The sequence below is a fragment of the Cibotium barometz genome, chromosome 54, assembly GCF_041138505.1.
Source record: "Cibotium barometz isolate CiBa-2024 chromosome 54, ASM4113850v1, whole genome shotgun sequence".
NCBI lineage: Eukaryota > Viridiplantae > Streptophyta > Polypodiopsida > Cyatheales > Cibotiaceae > Cibotium > Cibotium barometz.
The window spans coordinates 15,476,860-15,498,663 of record NC_141099.1 but is presented as its reverse complement, the minus strand read 5'-3'; the positions used below and the strand labels follow the sequence as shown (position 1 = coordinate 15,498,663).

Genomic DNA, 21,804 nt, shown 5'->3' with positions numbered 1-21,804 from the left:
GCCTTTCCCTAGGCTTGATTTTTTTTTTAGTATTCTCGACATAAAAAACATATTTCTCAAGCATCATAAATGGGTGAAATACTTGCAAGAAGCCTCTCCACGGCGACACACACACAAATTTTTATAGTTCTTTTTGACAAGACCGAAAAGGGAGAATCTCCTCCGCCCATCAGTCCCCGAATCCACCGGCCGCCCATTACACACTATAGTGAAGATGTGTCAATTTCCTTACTAAGTTGAAGATTGAGATTTAGCACTAGGCAACTTGGTCCGGCTATTCATATACCTTGCTGGAGCGCATTGCAAAATATTGATGAGGGGAAGAACCCAACCACCACCACGTTGTTCGCTTTAAATGAGGTGACAAAAAGTTGGGCGGGCGGGGCCGCCGGGCGGCCAATCAATCAATCGATCAAAAACAGGTACTCAATCGTTACAGTTACGGAATTCAGTGGAATTCCAAATAAATGAAAATTTGCGGCTCCTGTCTCGTATAATTATTCGCCGGGAAAGAGACGGAATTTCGGAAATTTAGAATACTAATAATTCGGATTTTTTTAAGCTTTCACCTTCAAATATTCAGAATTCTTCTCGAGAATGTCGCCGATTCCAGATCTCGAATTTCGCAAACCAAATTTTGAATTTGAAAAATGAAAATAGAATTCAGTACTTTTAACATATTGCCAGGATAATACGGAATTTCGGGAAATCATTTAATGCGCCGAATTGGGAGTTTAATTCGGGTTTTTTTTACAAGATTTTTAATCGACTGTAGACACACGGAAATTGGACGGTAAATTTCTAATTTTTAAGCTATTTTTTTTGTGCGCGTTCAAAATCTAAACGGCATGGTCGGCGCGCAATCATTCTCGCGTTTCTTTTTTCAGCACAAATAAATATTACAACAAATCGATCTTTAACACTGCAATTCAATTTTTTATTTTATCATTGAATATATTCACCAACCACAGCACATTCACGAACCAACTTTTGGAATATCGAGAAAATGTTCTAATGTCCAAAAATATATATATATATATAGAGATTAGCATTATATTCATATTAATATATATAATTATATAATAAAGTTTCAAAAAAAACACCATGGTGCTTTTCATTTATGCACTGTTGGTGTGACAAAAATATAAAGTACCTCGTAAAATTACAAAACAAATCACCTTCTTGTGATTTTTGAATGCAATTCAAGGGCGCTTTTTTCGTGAATTTAGTAGCCTGCCATTTTGCCTTTTTTCCTCTCTCTACTTCAGTTAGCGATTTTTTTTTTCTTGCAAGATTTCGGTTTCCCAAAAAAAAATCCTAACCCCAAGATTTAATAATAACAAATAACATTTGTTTGTTTTTTCGCTCAAAAATTCTCCTTGTGGAACTCGAACCTTGTGTTGGATTTGTGGTTGTATTCACGCGCTAGCTCCTCCAACTCCTTTGCTAATATCAATGGGCCACAATAGAAAACCCCTAAAATAAATCACACAAACAAAAAAACCCACAAAACCATAGAGACCTTAGAATCTAATTTACATTAATAAATTATAGATCATCATCTCGAGTGGAAAATGCCATATAACATATCATAATTTAATGAAAATTTAGTAGTGGAACACCAACAAAGGTAGAGATTTTATGTGCTCAAAATACATACCAAAATAATATATTAAAAGAAATATTGAAATTATATATTAAAATGAAATTTGATAATGGTATTGAAATTGAATGCTATTCACTACAAAAACGTTGAACAATTGGAAGCTACTTACATTCAAGGATTATATAACCAAAATGATATAGATACTTAAATAATGACACTTATTAGAAAATACCCCTCCCCCCCAAAAAAAAAACACACTCTATATATATATATATGTGTATATGTAAATGTAATATACATATATATGTATCTACTCTATATATATGTGTGTACTCTATATATATATATGTGTGTGTATATGTAAATGTAATATATAAATATATATATATATATGTATCTACTCTATATATATATGTGTATATGTATCTACTCTATATATATATATGTGTCTACTCTATATACATATATATGTATCTACTCTATATATATATGTGTGTATATGTAAATGTAATATATATATATATATATATATATATATGTGTGTGTGTGTACATTTACATATATATGATACTTAAATAATGACATTTATTAAAAAATGCCCTCCATACACACATTCTATATATATGTGTGTATATGTAAATGTAATATAAATATACCTAGATAAATCCAAGAACATGCCCAAATTCACCTTTTAGGAACGTGCATGTTATATACTCATGGTAGTCAACCCACAAGACTATATAACTATCAACTCCATTCTGCATAGTATGGACTAGATACCCGACATATATGTGGGTGTATGTATGTATGTATATATGTAGAAATGGTGGTGAGACACACACATTATCAAGGCACATACCTATTCTAGAGCCTTTGTGAGCATTTGCCACCCTTGAAAACACCTTCTTCCAATTTGGTCTTGCAAAATGAGTTCTAACCTGATCAAAATTCACCAAAAACAATGTCAGAAATTAAATTGTTTATAAATCAGAGTGGAATAAAGAGTGGTAAAAAAAACTTGGCTAACCTCAAAAACAAAATGGAGTAGAAAATAGTGTTAAAATTTTAGTCATTACCCGTGTTCCAGACACTATGTCAACTCCATTCCTGGCATGGTGTAGAGATTGCACCATGGTGATGAGAGCAGAGCGAGCATCCCCTTCCTCATAAACACTTGTGAGATAATTATGCAGCTCAATCACAGCCTGCATGGAAATTATTGAATCACATATGCATGTCAAAAACAACCTTTTTAAGTGTGATTTTTCAGACTTAATTACATGATAGCACACATCCTCCATTGCAGCAAGCAGGGATCACCCACGACTTTGCGTTTCGGACTACCCTTGCCTCCCGAAAGGGAGGTTTAGGGTTCGAATCTAAACACTCCCATAGTGGAAAGTGATGGAATAGGGTTCGAATCTACTCACTCCCATAGTGGAAAGTGATGGCATGTTATATTCCAGTACCCTTCCTCACATAATTTTTTCATGATAAAAGGAATCCCAAGTAGGAATCCCACCTTCAGTTGTTGAACCCAAAACTAAATAAATAGCCTCTTGAAAAGAAATCACAAATTGTGAATATTTTGGCTCACCTTGTTGTCAATCTCTGCCACTTCATTCATAATCCCTTTGAACCAATCAAAGGAACCTTGCTCCTTAGTGACCCAGCAAAAATAAGCATTTGTTGGACATCTAGATTTCTTTTTCCTCTTTGGGCTCTGGCTTTCATAGACAGAGCTGAAGTCTAGAATGGAATCCTGCATCAGCAAGTCCTAAAATGAGAATAATGCCATATACTATGCACACGCGCACATACACAGATGTAAAACGCACCGACACATAGATGTGAGGTGAGATGAGTCTTTTAACATCATAGCGTGATCCATTGTCATCACTCAAGTACAAGAAATGGGACTTGTGTGTTTTGAGAGAGAGAGAGAGAGAACATCATGGCCAAGCCACCAGACCATATAATGGCACAAAACTGCAGGGAATGGGGCATGACTCTCGGACCACTCTATCTACAACCTGATGGGTGTATACATATATGCATACATACATACATACATACATAGAAATCTTGCTTTGAGTCTCTCAATCAAAGGTCCCTTCATTGTTCAATATATGGTTTAACTCAGTCCTCTAAGCACATCAAGCAATATTGGCTCATATTTTTCCCATTAACGAAGCACATCCAATAACAAGTCTCAATCTCACTTCAGCAGTTGATGTCCATGCTACTTTGATCCAACTCTACCAAGAATATCCCATGGCAAAACCAGTTTACTATGTAGAAGGTCAAAACCCCTGCACTCACCGGTTGCTGCTGTTCCCCCATCTTTATCAGGTGAAGGAGGTCCTTCAAGATGCTGATGAATGGTGTTGCCCCAATTCCAAGCCCAATGAGTAGCAGCACATCATATTTTCTGTAATCTTGAGCAGGAGCTCCATATGGACCATCTATTCGAAGTCTCGGAAATCTGCAGAATATATTTCTTTTATTCTTTAGTGGAATTTGTTTACATCTACCACCTCCATCCATGGTCTAAGAATGTGTATGTATGCACACGTGTATGGCATACTAGCTATGAATGTATGTACATATGCGCATATATGCACAAATGGACAAATACATGCACACATGGATGTATGTTTGAATGCCTGCATGAATGTATGTACGTACATTCGTACACACGTAGTATGTACGAAAATATGTATGTATGTAAACTCTTGATTGTCCTTTGACAAGACAAGCGTATCAAGACTTCACCTAGAATCATCTCCTGACTTGCACTCAACTCTGAGAAGACCACTTTTGCCTCCTACTGGAGGAGCCATGATCTGCCACACACACCATTACAACCATGAGCATGGGCAAATAGATACACACATAAAAAAACAGAATGAATTCAAAACTTCTATCACCTTTGAAAACACGTTTCTCATCTCCATTGTCCAGTCTCCAGCTGTTCGGATATGCACACTCACACAGTCATCACCCGGAGCAGAAGTGATGGAGAACGGATGCCTGGGCAAAGAAGAGATCATAAAAATGCTGGCAAGCACTATTGCCTAAGGAAATGGTGGAAACTTGCTCCACTTGCTACTTACCACTCAAATGGGGATATCTCAGGACATTGAAGAAAGAGGTACATTCCACTTCTATACTTGAAACCAGGAGGCTTTGTCATATGCAATGCGAGAACGTTGCCAGGATAGATGGCTGCCTGCACAAAAAGCCAGTCATTAGCATGTGCATGTACATATTGTGAAGGTGCGTACGTACGTAGATGTGGGCAGAGCTGCAATACACACCCAGAAGTTATGATTCATGCAATTGTTGTCATCATAGTGCATCATAAGCATTGTAGTCAATTTGGCTTTGCTCTGTGAATATTTTCCCCTGATATGATGTGTGCAATAACAATTTTGAGCAGATCTCCCACAAATTGTCTACATATGTTTGAGCATGCCTGCATCCGTACATACGTATGTACTAATGCATGCATGTGCATGTATGTGTATGTATGTGCATATGCATGCATGTATGTATGTAATATACATGTAGATGATATGTGGATGGGCATGCATATACACTCATACATATACATATGTGCGAAGGTATGCAAGGAGGTGAAATGTACACTAGGGCAAGCATGTACACTTGTATGTATGTACGTACGTACGAAGGTATGCAGGTAGGTGAAATTCGGATACCTAGGAATGTACATTTGTACACCCATTTACACTTGTGTGTATGTAGGTGCATGCGATATTTGGATAGGAATGTCATTTGTATGTCGATGATATGTCGGAATGTACACTTCTAGGTATGTAGATGCATATGTATGTGCATGTACGCATGCATGAACATGTATGTATGTAGGTATGTTACATATGTGCATGTACGCATGCATGAACATGTATGTATGTAGGTAGTATGTGGGTATGTCACATATGTGCATGTACACTTGTGTTCGTCAGAACAACACCACTAGAATGCACAAACCCACCTTCACAATATTGACTGTGTAATGGCCTGCTCGAAGAGCCCTGAGTGTGCGTTCTCCTAGGTATAAAGCTACCGGAAAAGAAAGATAAACCCATGTCTGCAAGCATTAGCACAGGATCGTTAGTACTTTACTACTGATGAGCAAACCAAAAGGCAAAACGAGCGAAGTAAAGCAAGAACAGAGAGAGTTGCTTACTGTTTTCTGGCCCCATCCATGTGAGAAATAGAGGAAGATGGAGTGAATGATGAGCAGGCTGTAGACCACCACAAAGAGGTGATGGGAGTACCAGAATGCATTGAACCCTGTAAGACGGTGGAAGGGCCAGGGCAATTTGACAAGGTTCCTTCTGAACCACCGAGTGGCTAGAACAAAGGCTATGGACATGAGGAAGACCATTGTAATGCCAGAAAGGCCCTCTGTGGAGAGCACTATGTCCATGTAAGTTGGCTTTTTGAAGCTGAAATCAGGGCCTAAGAATTGCTGAAAATGTTGCTCGTCAGAGCGCACAATCCGAACAAAGTCACAAGAGAGGTGGATGCCAGCATGGAGGAAAACACCCAGAGCTATGGCCACTGCAATGGTCTGCATGCAACCACGTCCATAAAGCATGAGTACATTATGGTTTCTTACTAGATCTACTTAGACAATCTACATTCTGAAGAGATGTATTATTAGATATTAAATTATGGTTTCTTATTAGATCTACTTAGACAATCTACATTCTGAAGAGATGTATTATTATCTTTTAGACTTACTGTATAGATATTAGATATTAATCTTAAAAGTATGTTTACTTACAAGAGATGATACATACAGAGACATTTATGTATGTATGAATATACATACAGAGACATTTATGTATGTATGAATATACATATGCATAGTACATGCATGCTTAAATGTCTGTAAGTACGTGTATGGAAGGATGGATGGATGTATGACATACATGTATAAATGTCTGTAAGTACGTGTATGGAAGGATAGATGTATGTATGTACGACATACATACACATGTGTATGTATTACCCTTTGCAGCAGGTGATATGGTGGTTTCTTAGAATTGAGGTTCAAAGTCACCTAAGAATTGCATTAAGAGTGCAAGAGATTTGGCTTTAATTGAATTCCACCTTGTGAAAGTTTATATTGTCATCAAAGGGGACAGCTGATCCTAGTGGCGAGGATCTTAGCCAAGTGATCGTGTTCCGACAAACTGGTAGTAAAATCAAAGCCATGTTGAGCTTGAGGGTCTCAGCAGCTCCTTTGGCAGTGCAAAGACAATAACCCATCACTTGAAATGCTGCTCTTTGCCTGTATTGCAAGAATTTCCATGTGAACAACCCCGCCATCGCCACTATCCAGAGAGCTATAACCCACATCCTTTGCCAATTCTCATAGATAAAATACATGGTTGCCTTAGTTTTCCTGTGTAGCAGGCTTTTCCTTCTAGTGGGAGGTCCCAAGTTTTGACTTAATGTTTGACTGTAATTTGAATGCGGATCCTTCACAAACCCACCACACTCGCCTAGCAGTAGAGATTCCAGCTGAGCTAGCTGCAAAGTAGGCACAAAAAACAGGCATTCTTACTGGCTTCGAAGTATTAAAATACACTAATTCCATTGTGATAATAGAGCCCAATGCTAAGAACTTAAGGTTAATGTTGACCTCAATACTCTTCCATATGAGCCCAAGGATTCAGAGTTTGTGAACCCAAATTGAGATTAGATAGACCATAGCTTTAAGTGAGATTATTACCTCAATGTACCCAAGATTGTCAGGATCAAGTTCTTCCATGATCAAAGCTGCATATTCCTCTGCTTGGTCTTTGAGCTTGGAAAGCTTATTCGCTGAGGCACTCAATGCAATGATCTGCCAATGCGCAATGCAATGCCTTAAAAGCTTCATGAACTTTTATGATTCATTAACCTTAATCTTTGATTAAGAGACCCCCAGGCTTTTGGGTGACAAAGGCATTTGCCTTCCAGGATGAGGACCCAGGTTGGAATCCTGCTAAAATCTCTATATAAATCTCTCAAAAAAAAAGGAACATCCTGCTATGAGATGGGGATATAACCCTTACCTCCTTCACCTCCTCTTCAGAGATCCGGCCATCTGCATTCTTATCACACCTGCATTGCAATTTGCATCATATTATGCTTCACTGCCATATAATAAAAGATAGTCTTCTTAGAAGGGCAAACTCGCAAGAATATATATATTTCTATTTATTTACATAGTTTTATTACATGTCAAAGAAGATTTGCAGACGGGAATCAAATTTCTGATCTGAAATGAGGAACCAAAAGTCCTTCAGCTCTTCTAAGGAGATGGCTTTTAACAGCTGACCTCGCCTGCGGGCGAGGGCATCAAACAGCTCCTTGGCAAAATCCCTGGAGTCCTTCATCCCTACATGATTGCAATTCAAATTTGAAGCTGGTCAGGCCTAATGGATTGTCTGTGTGTGTGTGTGTGTGTGTGTGTGTGTGTGTGTGTGTGTGTGAGAGAGAGAGAGAGAGATTCTTACCAATGCAGAAGCCAAAATCTTCCCTTGAGAGGAGCCCATCCACGGCAAGCTGATGAAACCTAGACTCCACTGCTTTCCAGAGAGCATCCGTGTGTGCATTGCCTGTGGCCTTGCTGATGAATTGCAAGCCCTGCAGGGCATACTGGGTACCTGATTTTGATCTGGCCAAAACCTTCCTCCTTCCAACATTAACGCCATTCTTAATCACCCCATAATCCTTGTTATTACCACCTCCTAAATTACCAGATAACCTCTTAATCTCCGCCTTCAGCTCCTGTGAAAGCTGCTTAATCCTGCTGTTAGGAGCTAAAGTTAGCTCCTGAGAGAACTGCTTAAGCTTACCTGAGAAGTTATTAACAGCAGGGTTAAGCTTAATCTTGCCTGGGAGCTCATGGGATATGTGCTTTTTTAAGAGGCCAGAGAGGTTGGTTGCATTTTTGGGTGGTTTATTGGAGGTGGATTTATCCCACGCGTCCTCTGCAAGGAGAGTGGATTCTGGGTCATCTGAGATGGGACATATGGTATTGAATGTGATGGAGTCATCAGCATGCACATCAAGGGTGACTTCAAGGAAATGCTGGTCTGCTTCTTCACCTGCTCTTGCCACTATCTCTTCAAGCTTCCATGGTGTGCTGCTGCCATGGCTGCTGTCCAAGTCCAACCCAAGATCAAAATCAAAAGATGGAGATGGGGATGGGGATGGGGCTGCTGGGCGGTTCCTCTTGAAATTCTTCATCAACACCTCTAGTAATGGGCTAAGTAAAGCTCAAATGTGAAGAAAGTAGAAAAAATGGATAAAAACTAGTCTAATTAACGTCCAGAAAGACTCTAGTGTGGGTTAAACCAGCCAAATAAGGCTGCTAAGTTGGTGTGAGTAACATTCATCGGTCTTGAATAGAAGAAAATCATCAGAAAAATGGGCACAAGGGGAGCTCATATGCAGCGTGATGAGCATCCAAGGACATGTGACAGCATTAACGTTGTGATCAACAATAAGCGATGGCTATGAGTATATATAGGGGTGTCACAGTGATGGTTGGCTATGGCAGAAAGTGCTCAAATGTGGAAGAAATTAGGGAAAAGGAGCATCTAAGTGGCCGCAAACTTGATCTGTTTACAGTTAGCCGTGTTATCAACATTCAGCTTGTAAACAGGATTGAGCAATGGCTATGAGGTAGCGACAATGCTTGGCTATGGCAGAGAGAAGGGTAGGTAGTTAGAATAGTGGCCAAGCTATGGCAGGAAGAAGAGTAGTTAGAACAGTGACCAGGTATAGCAGCTGCAATGTCCGCAAGAAAAGCACCACACACCCAACACACACACACAGTAGACAATCTAGAAAGGAGTGGGGCTAATGTAGCCCATGGTAAGGGCTATGGCTACAGGTACATTGTTGCGTGTGTAGGAGGAGAAGAACTAGAGAAAGCTTTTCTGGCTATGGCAGAAACAGAAAAGCAGAAATATACTAATAAAATATATAGAATAATAATAATTGAGAATGGCCTATTATGGGAAAATTTGAGAAAATAGCTTTTTGCTGGCCAGCAGTGAAGCAGTGAAAGAAAGAAAATATTGTCATGGCATTGAACGTGCTGCCAAGGTTTGCCATGCACACGCCAAATTAAGGTACAGTACTGTGAGCTGACGTGGGACACGTTTTTACAGAGGCGTATATCTACGTGGAATTTACACACCGGCGTATTGTTAGTCTACGTGGCATTTATAACTTTATAATCTACGCTTTTTTTTTGGCAGCTTCTCCGGCCATTATTTGAAATGTATGTAACCGCCCTCCCCCCCTCTTCAAAGCCCCCAACAACTCGTAACCCTATTATGGTTTCAAAAAAACATGCCATGAATGTGCGTGTACCACCATGGCCACCTCCTAGACTCTCTTGAAGAACTCCTGACCACAACCACCTTTCCTCCATCTTGCCATGGGCTCAACAGTACCTTGACGTCTAGACCACAACCACCCCCTTCCTTGATCCATCCTGCCATTCCTCCTTGCCATGCACAATGCACACCCACCATAGTGTGTGTTTTTTTTTCATGGATGCTACATCAAGTATTAGAATTAGCTTCCCTTTCTAGTAGATACGAACCCAGTACCCCCCCACTTTGGGAGGCTTCCTCAGTATCGTTTGTGCTTATGCTCGTGTGCCACCTTCCATGGTGTTTCTCATGCTCTCCTCAGGCCTTTCTCTACTTACGCAATCAAAGTTCACGTAGAGCCGGCTATATCAATATCTTATCCGATGATAGACATGAGGGGGATCCAAAATCATAAAATTCCATAAGATAGAAAATGCAAGGGTTTTTGGTTTCCTTGCATGAGGTCGCATGTTCAAACTCCACTAGTAGCATTGTGTTATATCCATGTAAATTATGATAATATATGGTGGTGTGTGTGTGTGTTTTGCACTTCAAAAAATTTTTAGGCCTTGGCTTGCATGCAGTGGATGCACATGGCCCTTGCACACTTGGCTTGCATGCAATGGATGCACATGGCCCTTGCACACTTACAAGGTCATATTTTAAAATAATAATATTTGGAAGTGATTCCATTCGATGTGTTTTTCTTGTTATCCTTAGGTCTCCCCCATTTACATGCTCAAAGTTCACCCCTCAAAGACCTCGTTCAATGCTAATTATGAAGGGGATCCAAAATTAGGGATTGCCTAGAAAACTCAAGAAGGACCCAAATTTCTACCATGGATGCACATGATCCTTACATACTTACAAGCTCATATTTCTTTAAAAATAAGCATTCCATACTGGCCACATTCCAGAGTTTCTCTTGCTCTCCTTAGAGAAATTAGGCCTTTACCCACTTACATGCTCAAAGTTATTGACCCACCTCAAGACCCTGTCTAGTGAGATCATGGATTGCCATATGATAGAAAATGCAAAAACGGCCCAAACTGTTTTTTGTGGATGCACATGCACCTTGCACACTTGTTAGCTCGTATTAAATACCCCTTTGTAAACAGATGTCTATTATAAACAATAACTATACTTATAGAAACAATAAATGCTAATCAAAACATATCTATACTAAATCCAAATTTTACGAAAACAAAATTGCAAAAACAAACCTCCACCCTTGGATTTCTTAGGGTTTTTTTTCTCCATATGTGAGGTTTAGACATTTAAGGGCAAAAGTAAGTTTTCATTCAAGCATATGCTACTCGTTCAGGCAAAATAAAATTTATTTCACTTTGCCTTCTTAAAATATTTACAAGGAAATGGTAGTTGAAAGCCGTATTTAGGGGTAAAAGACAAGCTTTTGTTCAAGCACATGTTGCTTACGTAGGCAAAGAAAAGCTATCTAGGGATCCACAAGGTGGCTATAAGTTATATATGATGCTTCTTTTGGATTTTTGAGCAATCTCACCTTGCTAGTAAGAGTTATGGCTATTTATGCTTAACCTTTAACCATTTGGAAATGCCATATGTATTGGATTTATTAAAATATTATTAGAAAGAAAAAAACTTCTACCTCGTCTTATGCTAATGGCCTTTGCCTTAATAGTTATAATTGGTCATAAAATTTGTTGGACCTTAGGTTCAATGTAGTTTTGTGAGTGTGGTGTAGTTTTGACATAAACTTAGAGGAGCTAGAATCTTCTCCATAATACATTGTAGCTTGCTTACTTCATCAATAAACATGCAATGTCTTTCTATAAGCTTGAACTAGAAGAAACACATGTTTTTTACATATAGGAGAAACACAAAATGAACATGTTTTTTTCACTTAAGGTCATAGGAAAATTATATTAATCTAGTAGGTTTTTTGAGTAATTATATTTCGCTTATACCATTTTGAAAAGGATTTAAAGCAGGATAAGGTGCCTTTAGGTTAAGTAGAATCAAGAATCTTTTCTTGAACCCACGTTTTACATGTGAATTGCACTAGAATGCTTTTGAATTATTGGAGGTCATCCAATTTGGTTAGTCTTGTGTGGTGGATATAATGAAGATGACTTACACGTGTTGATTCATTAGGTATAAATGGTTAGGCCTTTGTTGTATGAGAGTGTTCACTCACGAAGGTTTGTATGGAATTACCTTAACCTAATTTTTTGGTCTTGCCATATGCAAGACATAGTGAGGAATTGATGGAAATTATTCAGTAAAATATTGGGGCCAATCATGAAGCAATCCAAGGGTGCAGGTTTATTTTGTAAATTTTGTAAATTAAAATTCTTAGTTTTGGTGTAGAGAGGTTTTGATTAGCATTTATCATTTGTTTAAGTATAGTGATTGTTTATAATAAAAAGTCGACCATCTGCACAAAAACCTACGATTTGCCCATAAATGTCTAAACCTCACATATGGAGCAAAAAAAAACCTTGCGCGTGCATGAAGTGTATTTTTGAAGTTTTCAAGTGACACCCCTAGTCTCTCTCTCTCTCTCTCTCTCTCTCTCTCTCTCTCTCTCTCTCTCTCTCTCTCTCTCTCTCTCTCTCTCTCTCTCTCTCTCTCTCTCTCTCTCTCTCTCTCTCTCTCTCTCTCTCTCTCTCGCGTATATGCATGCACACATATAAACACATGGATGCATGCATGCACACATACACATATGTCTACACAAAGACACGTGTGCATATATGCGTGCATGCATGTATGCATACACACACATACATCTTTGTGCTATAGCGATTAGATCTAAAGACCTTACTTAATCAAAATTTGATGCACAAATAAGAGCAACCACAATAAAGTATACATGGCATATTCATCTCACTTGAAAAAAAGGGTGGAATCTTTGACTAGTTGGAACTTAAGCATGGCACTGACTATATATATGAAGAAGTGAAGCAATCCTCTATCATGATTTCTCTCTTGCAATATAGGCAAGACCTCCACACATACACATCTCTTTTTTGCAACTAGGATCATTTAAATTTTAGCTCACCTACCTATAAAGATGGATGGTTGGTTTGGTAAAAGATGGATGGTCACAAATGTATTTAAACCATTTATAGTCCCACCTATTTGGGTTTGCCAACATTTGGTTATTATCATGTGCTCCAACTTTATTTTAAAAATAGCAATCTTTGGAAATGGTAAACCACAAACATTTAATACCACATGTGAATGCTAAGACTTTTTTAATCCATATGCCACTATTCTCTTGTAAAAGTTGATTTGAAAATTTGCATAGTGAATAATTTGTCTTAAAAAACCATCAATTTTTTAGTTTTATTCTCTCTTTTCTTGGTTTCTTACATCCTTTTCAATTCATGTGGTGCGTTAAAATATCTTCCTATTGTATAGCATTCATTCATCTCCCATAAACCGATGCCATCTTTTCACTTTTCAATGGGTGTTTTGATGCTTTCCAGTGCACATCTTTTAGTACTCTTCAAATCTTGAAGTTTACTATAAGTGTGATTCGTTTTTAAGAAAAACAATGTTTCTCTATCTATAGCCCCTTACCTATAATTTCATCCTTCAAGTTTCTTGTACTTGATAATGCTTTCATATTTAAGCTTGCGGTTAAGATAAATGTTTTATGGAATCACGTTGAATCTATTTTATGAAACTCTACTTACTTTCTTTGGTGCATGAATGTTAAAACTTTTACTCAACAACATATTACCAAATTACAAGTGCAAGAATGCATAAATATACCAAACCCAAAAGTGTCAAGTATTGGAAAAAATGTTGAAATAAACATGTTGGAGAGTGGCATTTCATTAACAATTTTCAATTTTCCAAAGTGTATAATGCAATATATTCTTATGAATATAGACTAGCACTTCCTAAAAATACAAAAGTGCCAGGTACCAACATGTAATGTTTTCATGTATGGTAAAATATTACTATACAGAAGTGTAAACATGATAGAAAGACCGCTCAAGGTATGTAAATCAGTTATCCTTTATCTAATTTCCATCCTTATACCTACCCTTTGGCATTAATGCTTTTTATCTTTGTTTAGGTGTTGGACTATGCCACCTCCCCCTTGCCTTGGGGTGTTTTTTTTAAAGAGCATTTCGAGCGAGCGCTTTTGGTTTTAAGGCGAGTGCTTTTTGGTTTTTTTTTTAAAGTGAGCGCTTTTGGTTTTGAGGCGAGCAGTTACTCTCTCTACTCTTATTATCTTTGTCTACTCTTTCTCTCTCTATTGTCTCGCTCTTCTCTCCCTCACGAGCCCTCTCTTTCTCTCTCTACTATCTCTATTGTCTCGCTCTTTAAAAAGACAATGGGCAACGTTGAAATTTTCAATATTTTCCAATACATTCCAAGACTTTTGCACACCTATGAGATGTTAAGTACTAGATAGCATGGGCCACTATCATTGCAACTCCTTTACAAAAGACACCATATTATGAACTAAAACTTCCATTATATTCCAAAGCAAATTTACAAGACTACATCATATTATGACAAACACATATGAGATGTTGAACACATGCACCAATACATAAAAGCATGTGTGTAAACAATGTTTCTTACTTCCATCGGCCACTGTCATTGCTACTTCTTCACAAAGACACCATAGAGAGACATTATATTTCAAAGCAAAAATACTGTAGCATATTATGATAAACACCTACGAGATGTTGAACACAAGTAGTAATAAATGAAAGCGTTTCGGACCTCAGCTATTATCTTGGCCTTCTCCGTCTACCCTAAATTTGCAATGAAGGTGGCAACGTCTCCTTAAAGAAGAGGAGCCTCTTTTACCTCTTCAATGATGCCAAAAGCTCTCCATGTTGGTTGTTTTCACCTCTAGCATGTTCTCCTCAAAAGAGGAGCCTCTTTTGCCTCTTCAATGATGCCCAAGGTTCTCCATATCCCAATGGCTGACCTCTAGCATGTTCTTGTCAACAAGGTCCACCACTTTCTCAGGTAAGCTTTTTGTAGAGCTCCTGCACTTCAGACGTTGTTGTCCATGATTCCATAAGGGCATTCGATATTGGTTCTTTTTCTTTGAGGGCCATGAAAGATTAAAGAGCTTCACTTAAGATGCTTGCATCTAACGTCGTAGTATTAGAGGGCATCCAATGTCGTAGTATTAGAGGGATTGGTGGATGAACCCATAATAATAGAGTTTATGCCCAACCTATTAAAATATGAAGATATAAGGGGTGGGTTGGGTGGGATGTATCTTTAGAATAAGGTCTTAGAAATAAGAGTAATGGAACATGGCAATCTCTACTCTATTTATAAGGTCTCAGAAATAAAAATAACTATTTTAAGCATAGAAATAACTATTTAAAGCATAAAAATAACTATTTTAAGGTCTCACTCAAACTTTTTCTCTCACTCATACTCTCTCTTATGGCCTCTCCATATCTATCCATACTCTCTCTTATGGCCTCTCCATATCTATCCATATTTCTCCATCTCTCTCTATTATCAATTTAATTACCTAAACAATTACAATAAAAGCTAAAAATAATGCCATAGATATAATACGAGTGTAAAAAAGTGCATCACAATAATGTGTAAATCAATATATTTATGTCATTATACAAGCGATGAAATACATCAATAAGGGTGCCGCTTGTCGCTGATGGAAGAAAGAAGGTGGTTGCATGTAGGGAGCTCTAAGGTGCAGGTGCAAGTGGGAATAGCAGCCTTGCAAGTTTGGGACATGGTGCCCATGATGAGGGCATCGTAAAAGAAGCCACGAGGGACACCTATGGCATGACACGTCTGAATGGGGTCTCCCTTGGAACACCGGGTGGCTACCATGATGAGGCACTTAACCTTGTTGGGCTCATGTGGGTAATGGGGCGGGTGGAGAAGGGTGGTGAGGAACATGTGGAGACAATGTCCCCACGTCCCTCTGATGTCATCCCAACATACTCACTAACGTCACCCTTGAAATATTATTGACCCAAATCTTTGAGAACATGCAAAAGTGGTTGTAGACACGGACTAAGGCACACCTCGTCGCTCTCCATGCTAATGCAATGCCGATGTAGTATCTTGCATGCTCTAGCAAGGGTCCCAGTACTGGCAAAGTAATCTAGGATTGTATCCCCTCTATCGACGATGAATGTCCCGAGTAACCACCTGCCATAGTAAAATCTTTCATTAGTATATATAAATGGACAACAATATAAAAGACAATGAATATAAAATGATTACTCTACTTGTAATGAAGTGAGTGCTCTAAGTCCGCATCCAACATGTATGGCAAGGTTCCCTCTTGTGGTTTAAGCTCTAGGAAGATATCGTCATCCACCTTGAAACCTAGATAATATGTAGCTGCCTCACCTCTCTGCTCCGCTTCTCATACTTTGGTCGATTAGATGTACTCTGATTGGGGTGCGTAAAGATGGCAATGACCAAAACAACGACCTACGTGCACACACTTGTAAGTACGTAAGGGAAATCATGGTTGTTCACTAAATAAAAACCACTCCTTCACTCACCTCTTCTTGTCCGTCTTTTGACATGACATATATGTATCACGGGAAGCATAAGAACAAAGTCTTATGCAATGTAAAGTTCCAAGTCTTAGCTTCTCGCACATCAATCTCCAAGTGCTCTACACGCATAGTACAAACCATAGTGCCATCAGCATGTAGGAACTCTATAGCATGCAAGCACAAAAGCTGACTCCACAAGTACCTCCCTAAATACATTCCATCGGGGAACCACAACAATGGTCTTGGAGAGCACAAGATTTGTTGGAATATAAGCCCACACCAAGTGCAAGCCTCCAAGGCTATCAAACGCGTCCATGCTTCCCAACTTCATCAATGATCCCATGAATCGTTTGTAATACTACAAGATTCCTAGGACAACAAAGTATATAAGTGGATTATAAACTATATAATGACAATGAATGGAGAGAGTCACTGACATGGGTTAGAGATCATACTTGTGTTTTTGTTTTCCCAAAAGTGCGAGATAGAGGTGATCAATGTTGGAGTTGAGACCTAAGTGGAGAGGGTCCACCACTTGTGAATGCAAGTCTTCATTTAGACAAGACCAATCACATGATACTGATTTTGTTCAAATAATAAACTTATGTTAAAACCCAAACATGTTAAGTTCACTTATTGGATCCCAACAAGTCTATGTCGTCTTCTTTTGAACTCTCTGACCCCTACTCTTTGCTCTCACCATGTGGGCTCATCTGCTCATCACCCCGTGCGTGGGACTCATGCTCATCATCCTCAAAGTCGCTATCCTCAACATCCTCATTAATGTTATCTCCTTCCCACTCAGGCGATGACCTCTTTTTGGGTGTGTTGTCTCACGGTCGTGGATGAAGGAGGTGCTTGTTCATTTAGCTTCTTGTCCTTGTCCATCGTGTCGTGCACGGCGGAAATTGTGGTTTATTGTTCAGGATCGAGGATGGCATGCATTTTCCCTTTCCACCTTACGAATGCCTTTTCAAAAAGAGTCTTCTTGAAAGTTTTGTGAGCATCCATGATACCTACCCTAGAGTAAAGTGTGGTTCTCTCGTGTATGCCGCTACGGTGGGTGAGCTTGCCTCCAACTTTGTGTACAGTTGTAGCATGTACTCGGTCAATCAAAACCAATACACATGCCAATGTATCCACACGAAGAACGCTCTATTAGATGGAGGAATCTGGGCATCCCTCATTTGCAAACTCACCACCAGCCCAATATGTCAACGAGCCTACATTTCTTGCATTATGAACCAGTGTTATGTGTTTACCTACATATGAAAAAACACTTGAATGCATCAAGAGAGTTAGAGATCTTACTCTACATTTGGAAATTGTTGGAATTAGGGTTGCAGGAATGCACACACAACTTCAAGAAGATGAGGAAGCTTGAGCACAACACAGTAGTGTATTATGAGTGCCAAAAATGAAAGATAACAAGCCCTAGAAGATAATGGGCGTATATACAATGCACGGGGGAAAAAACCTCCTAGTGAGGAAAAAAGTGCCCCGACGGTCCTAAGTGTGTTCACACACATCACTACTATAATATGGTAACAAATCCCCCCTGGAGTGATGCGGTGAACTAGAGCTAGCACTCATGTATAGGGAAGTGTCTAGCTATGTGGACGAATCCACAAAAGGGAGTAAGCCCAAAGCTTTGCGAAAAGCTTCGAACTTCTCACGAGGCAGAGCCTTTGTGAAAAGGTCTGCAAGGTTATCCTGTGTTGGCACATAAGCCAAACTGATCTCTCCTGCAGAGAGTCTCTCCCTGACATAATGGTAGTGCACCTCAATGTGCTTCGTACGAGCATGGAACACTGGGTTCCGCGCAACTGCCAATGCGCTCTGACTGTCAGTGAAGATGGTGGTGGCAGATGGCTGCCCAACACCCAAATCAGCCATAAGGCGTCTGAGCCACACACACTCAATCGTAGCTGTGAAAGCTGCCCTGTACTCAGCTTCACAACTAGAAGTGGCCACAGTAGGCTGCTTCTTGCTCAACCATGATATGCATGAGCTTCCAAGCATGAAGCAAAAACCACTCGTGGACACGCGTGTGTCATAACAACCAGCCCAGTCAGAATCTGAAAAAACATGTAAATCTGGCGGCAATGATCCCCCCTTGGGATAAAACAACCCAAGATGCCGAGTACCACTCAAATAGCGAAAGATACGCTTCATTGCCTGCCAATGCTTAATGCCTGGGCTATGCATAAATCTGCTCACCTGTGAGACTGCAAACTGAATGTCTGGCCTCGTAATGCATACATAAATGAGGCAACCAACAGCTGTCTGATAGAGTGTGACATCAAAGTGATCTCCAGCATCATGAAGACTCAACTTCAAACCTGTCTCCATTGGAGTAGCAATAGGCTTGCAGTCTTCAAGGCCAAATCTCCGCAACAATGTTTCAATATACTTTGTCTGACACAAAGCAATACCTCCATCACACTGCTTAAATTGTATCCCCAAATAATGATGCAAATGCCCCAAATCTGACATCTCAAAAGAGGCATTCAAATCAGCCTTAAAATCAGCAATATGACTCTCATTTGGTCCTGTGAGCAGCATGTCATCGACATAGAGAGCAATGATTAGATGTACACCATCCACACGTTTAACATACAAAGTGCTTTCTGTTGGACTATTCTGAAACCCATGTGCAGTCAAATATGCATGTATTTTTTCATACCAAGCTCGTGGAGCTTGCTTTAAACCATATAAAGCCTTTTTTAACCTGCACACTTTGTTTTCCTGCCCTCTTTGAACAAAACCACGAGGCTGCGATACATACACCTCCTCATGCAAATCTCCATTTAAGAACGCAGTCTTTATGTCCAGCTGATGTACATTCCAACCATTATGAGCTGCTAATGCACAGATGCTACGAACAGTGGTCATACGACATGTGGGAGCAAAAGTCTCATCAAAATCAATGCCCTTCTCTTGAGCATAACCTTTTGCAACAAGCCTAGCCTTATGGCGATCCACTGTGCCATCAGGCTTACGCTTCAATTTGTATACCCACTTAGTGCCAATGGCCTTCTTGCCAGGGGGCAAGTCACATAAAGACCATGTACTATTCTTCATAATAGCATCGTATTCTGCTTGCATAGCAGCCATCCAATTTTCTGAACTTTGTGCCTCATCAAATGAAACAGGCTCACTTTCATCGCACATACTAGAAACAGCCAATGCATAACAATCTGACGCATAAGAGGCACCATGAGAGCCAGAACGAGTGCGACTAGACAAAGGGGCATCCAACTTGCTGTCACGCAAAGTCTGCACCAGCCATCTAGGCATGTTCCTAGAGCCCTCAATCTCTTGTCTCTCATCCTCAAGTGCATCATGCACATCTGCATCAGATATAGGCTGATCTGTGCCATCATTTAAAACCTGCATAGGCTGAAAAACTGCCTCATGAGGTATTGCACTTGACTGTGCACCACTGAAAAGAGGCAACAATGTATCATAGACATCACGTGAGCTGATATCTGTCTCCTTAGTACATGAAACCAAGGGCTGAACTGCATCTTCCACAAATACAACATCACGGCTAACCAAAATGCGCTTTGTCTGTGGATGATACAAACGATAGCCTTTGCTCTCAGCACTATATCCAACAAAAATACATTTGACAGCTTTGTCATCCAATTTTCTGCGATGTTGCACAGGCACTAATGCATATGCCAGGCAACCAAAAACACGTAAATGGCCAACAGATGGCTTGCGGCTATGCCAAGCCTCATATGGAGTGACAACCTGTAATGCTTTGGTGGGACACCTGTTTAGTACATAAGTGGCACACATGACAGCCTCAAGCCAAAAACCATGTGGTAGACTTTGACTCTTAACCATACATCTTGCCATTTCCATGAGAGACCTATTTTTTCTCTCAGCCACACCATTTTGCTGTGGTGTATACGGCACTGTACATTGGTGTTTTATCCCACGCTCAGCCAGAAATGCATTAAATTCTGAAGACATATACTCCCCCCCTCGATCTGAACGGAGGGTGCCCATCTTACTTTCTGACACATTTTCAGCCATAACCAAAAACTGTTTGAAGCACAAAAACACTTCGGACTTTGCCTTCAAAGGATATACCCATGCATGCCTGGTAAAATCATCAATGAAAGTCACGAAGTAAAGGTAGTTTCCAAATGATGGAGTTTGCATGGGACCACAAACATCACTGTGAACAAGCTGCAATCTGCGTTCAGCTCTCACTGATCCATCTTTGGGAAAGGAAGCACGCTGCATTTTACCCAATATGCAGCCCTCACAAACATGCTTGACAGGTGCCTCAAGCTTAGGCAAAGAAGACACCATTTCAGATTTCTGCAGGCGCAGCAAACTTGCAAAATTCAGATGACCAAAACGTGCATGCCATAGTTTTGCATTTGAAATAGCCTGCGTATCCATAATAGCACATGCTGAATCCTCTACACATTTGCCATCCATATTGAGCTTATACAGCCCTCGACATAGTGAACCAGATGCTACAATGATGTCACCACAAGAGAGATCATGAACAGTACATCTGTCATCCACAAATTTTACAACCAAACCTGTTTTGGCAAATGCGGAGACTGACAGCAGATTCTTTTTGATCCCTGGCACATACAATGCATCAAAAAGTGTAAAGGTGTTGCCATTTGCAACATTCAGCACAATCTGTCCAACTCCTTCAACGGGATAAGAGGAGTTATTGGCACAAGTGACAGTATTCCCTGTGGGAGCAGACTCAAGGAAAGTGAATAAACTGCGCTGCGAGGTGATATGCTTAGTGGCACCACTGTCAAAGTACCATACATCTGAATCTACTGCAGACATACATGTGTCATGCAAAGATGGGTCATAACTGCACTGCGCATTGAATGCCCATTCTGTATCTAGCACAACATTAGCAGATTCATTGTTAGAAGGAGAGGCATCTGCAACAGCCATACCAGCCTCTTTCTTCTTAGCCTCTTTCGCAGCCAGCTTAGGACACGCTTTGATGACATGATCATTTCCCTTACAGTACTTGCAAAATGTCTTCTGTTTGTCACCCTTCTTCTCATCTTTGTCTTCCTTCTTTGGTTGCGCAGCATTTGCAGATTTCTGCTTACTAGAAGAAAAGCCAGCTTTACCTTTCCCGCTTCTCTGACTAGCAACGAAAGCTTGATCTGCGACACGCATAATATTCCTGTTTTGCCTTGACTGGTCTTCTTGCAGCAAAACAGAAACTAACTCCTCAAATGATAAGGCATTGGGATTGCCTTTCATC

At 39.8% G+C, this 21,804-nt stretch overlaps 1 protein-coding gene across 1 annotated transcript; it reads right to left on the bottom strand.

The window, feature by feature from the left end:
* Positions 1 to 1,012: 1,012 nt before the first annotated feature.
* On the bottom strand, positions 1,013 to 9,588 carry LOC147607883 (respiratory burst oxidase homolog protein F-like). Its single transcript, XM_086789607.1, has 15 exons — positions 8,146 to 9,588; positions 7,868 to 8,027; positions 7,702 to 7,750; positions 7,377 to 7,490; positions 6,752 to 7,174; positions 5,820 to 6,206; positions 5,625 to 5,720; positions 4,723 to 4,838; positions 4,537 to 4,639; positions 4,382 to 4,452; positions 3,929 to 4,091; positions 3,204 to 3,368; positions 2,683 to 2,811; positions 2,466 to 2,544; positions 1,013 to 1,476 (listed from the first exon to the last, which is right to left on the bottom strand). Exons 1-15 carry the CDS (start codon positions 8,879 to 8,881, stop codon positions 1,367 to 1,369), a joined length of 2,901 nt encoding a protein of 966 aa, XP_086645733.1. The 5' UTR covers positions 8,882 to 9,588; the 3' UTR covers positions 1,013 to 1,366.
* Positions 9,589 to 21,804: the final 12,216 nt, after the last annotated feature.

Bases quoted from the DNA above. Each gene is read 5' to 3' on its own strand.
- LOC147607883 (XM_086789607.1), bottom strand. From the start codon at position 8,881: ATGAAGAATTTCAAGAGGAACCGCCCAGCAGCCCCATCCCCATCCCCA. The intron at 5,721-5,819 runs GTAAGCAACTCT...TAATGCTTGCAG, and splicing joins ATGGATGGGGCCAGAAAACA to ACATGGGTTTATCTTTCTTT. The intron at 4,640-4,722 runs GTAAGTAGCAAG...TTCTTTGCCCAG, and splicing joins GAGATATCCCCATTTGAGTG to GCATCCGTTCTCCATCACTT.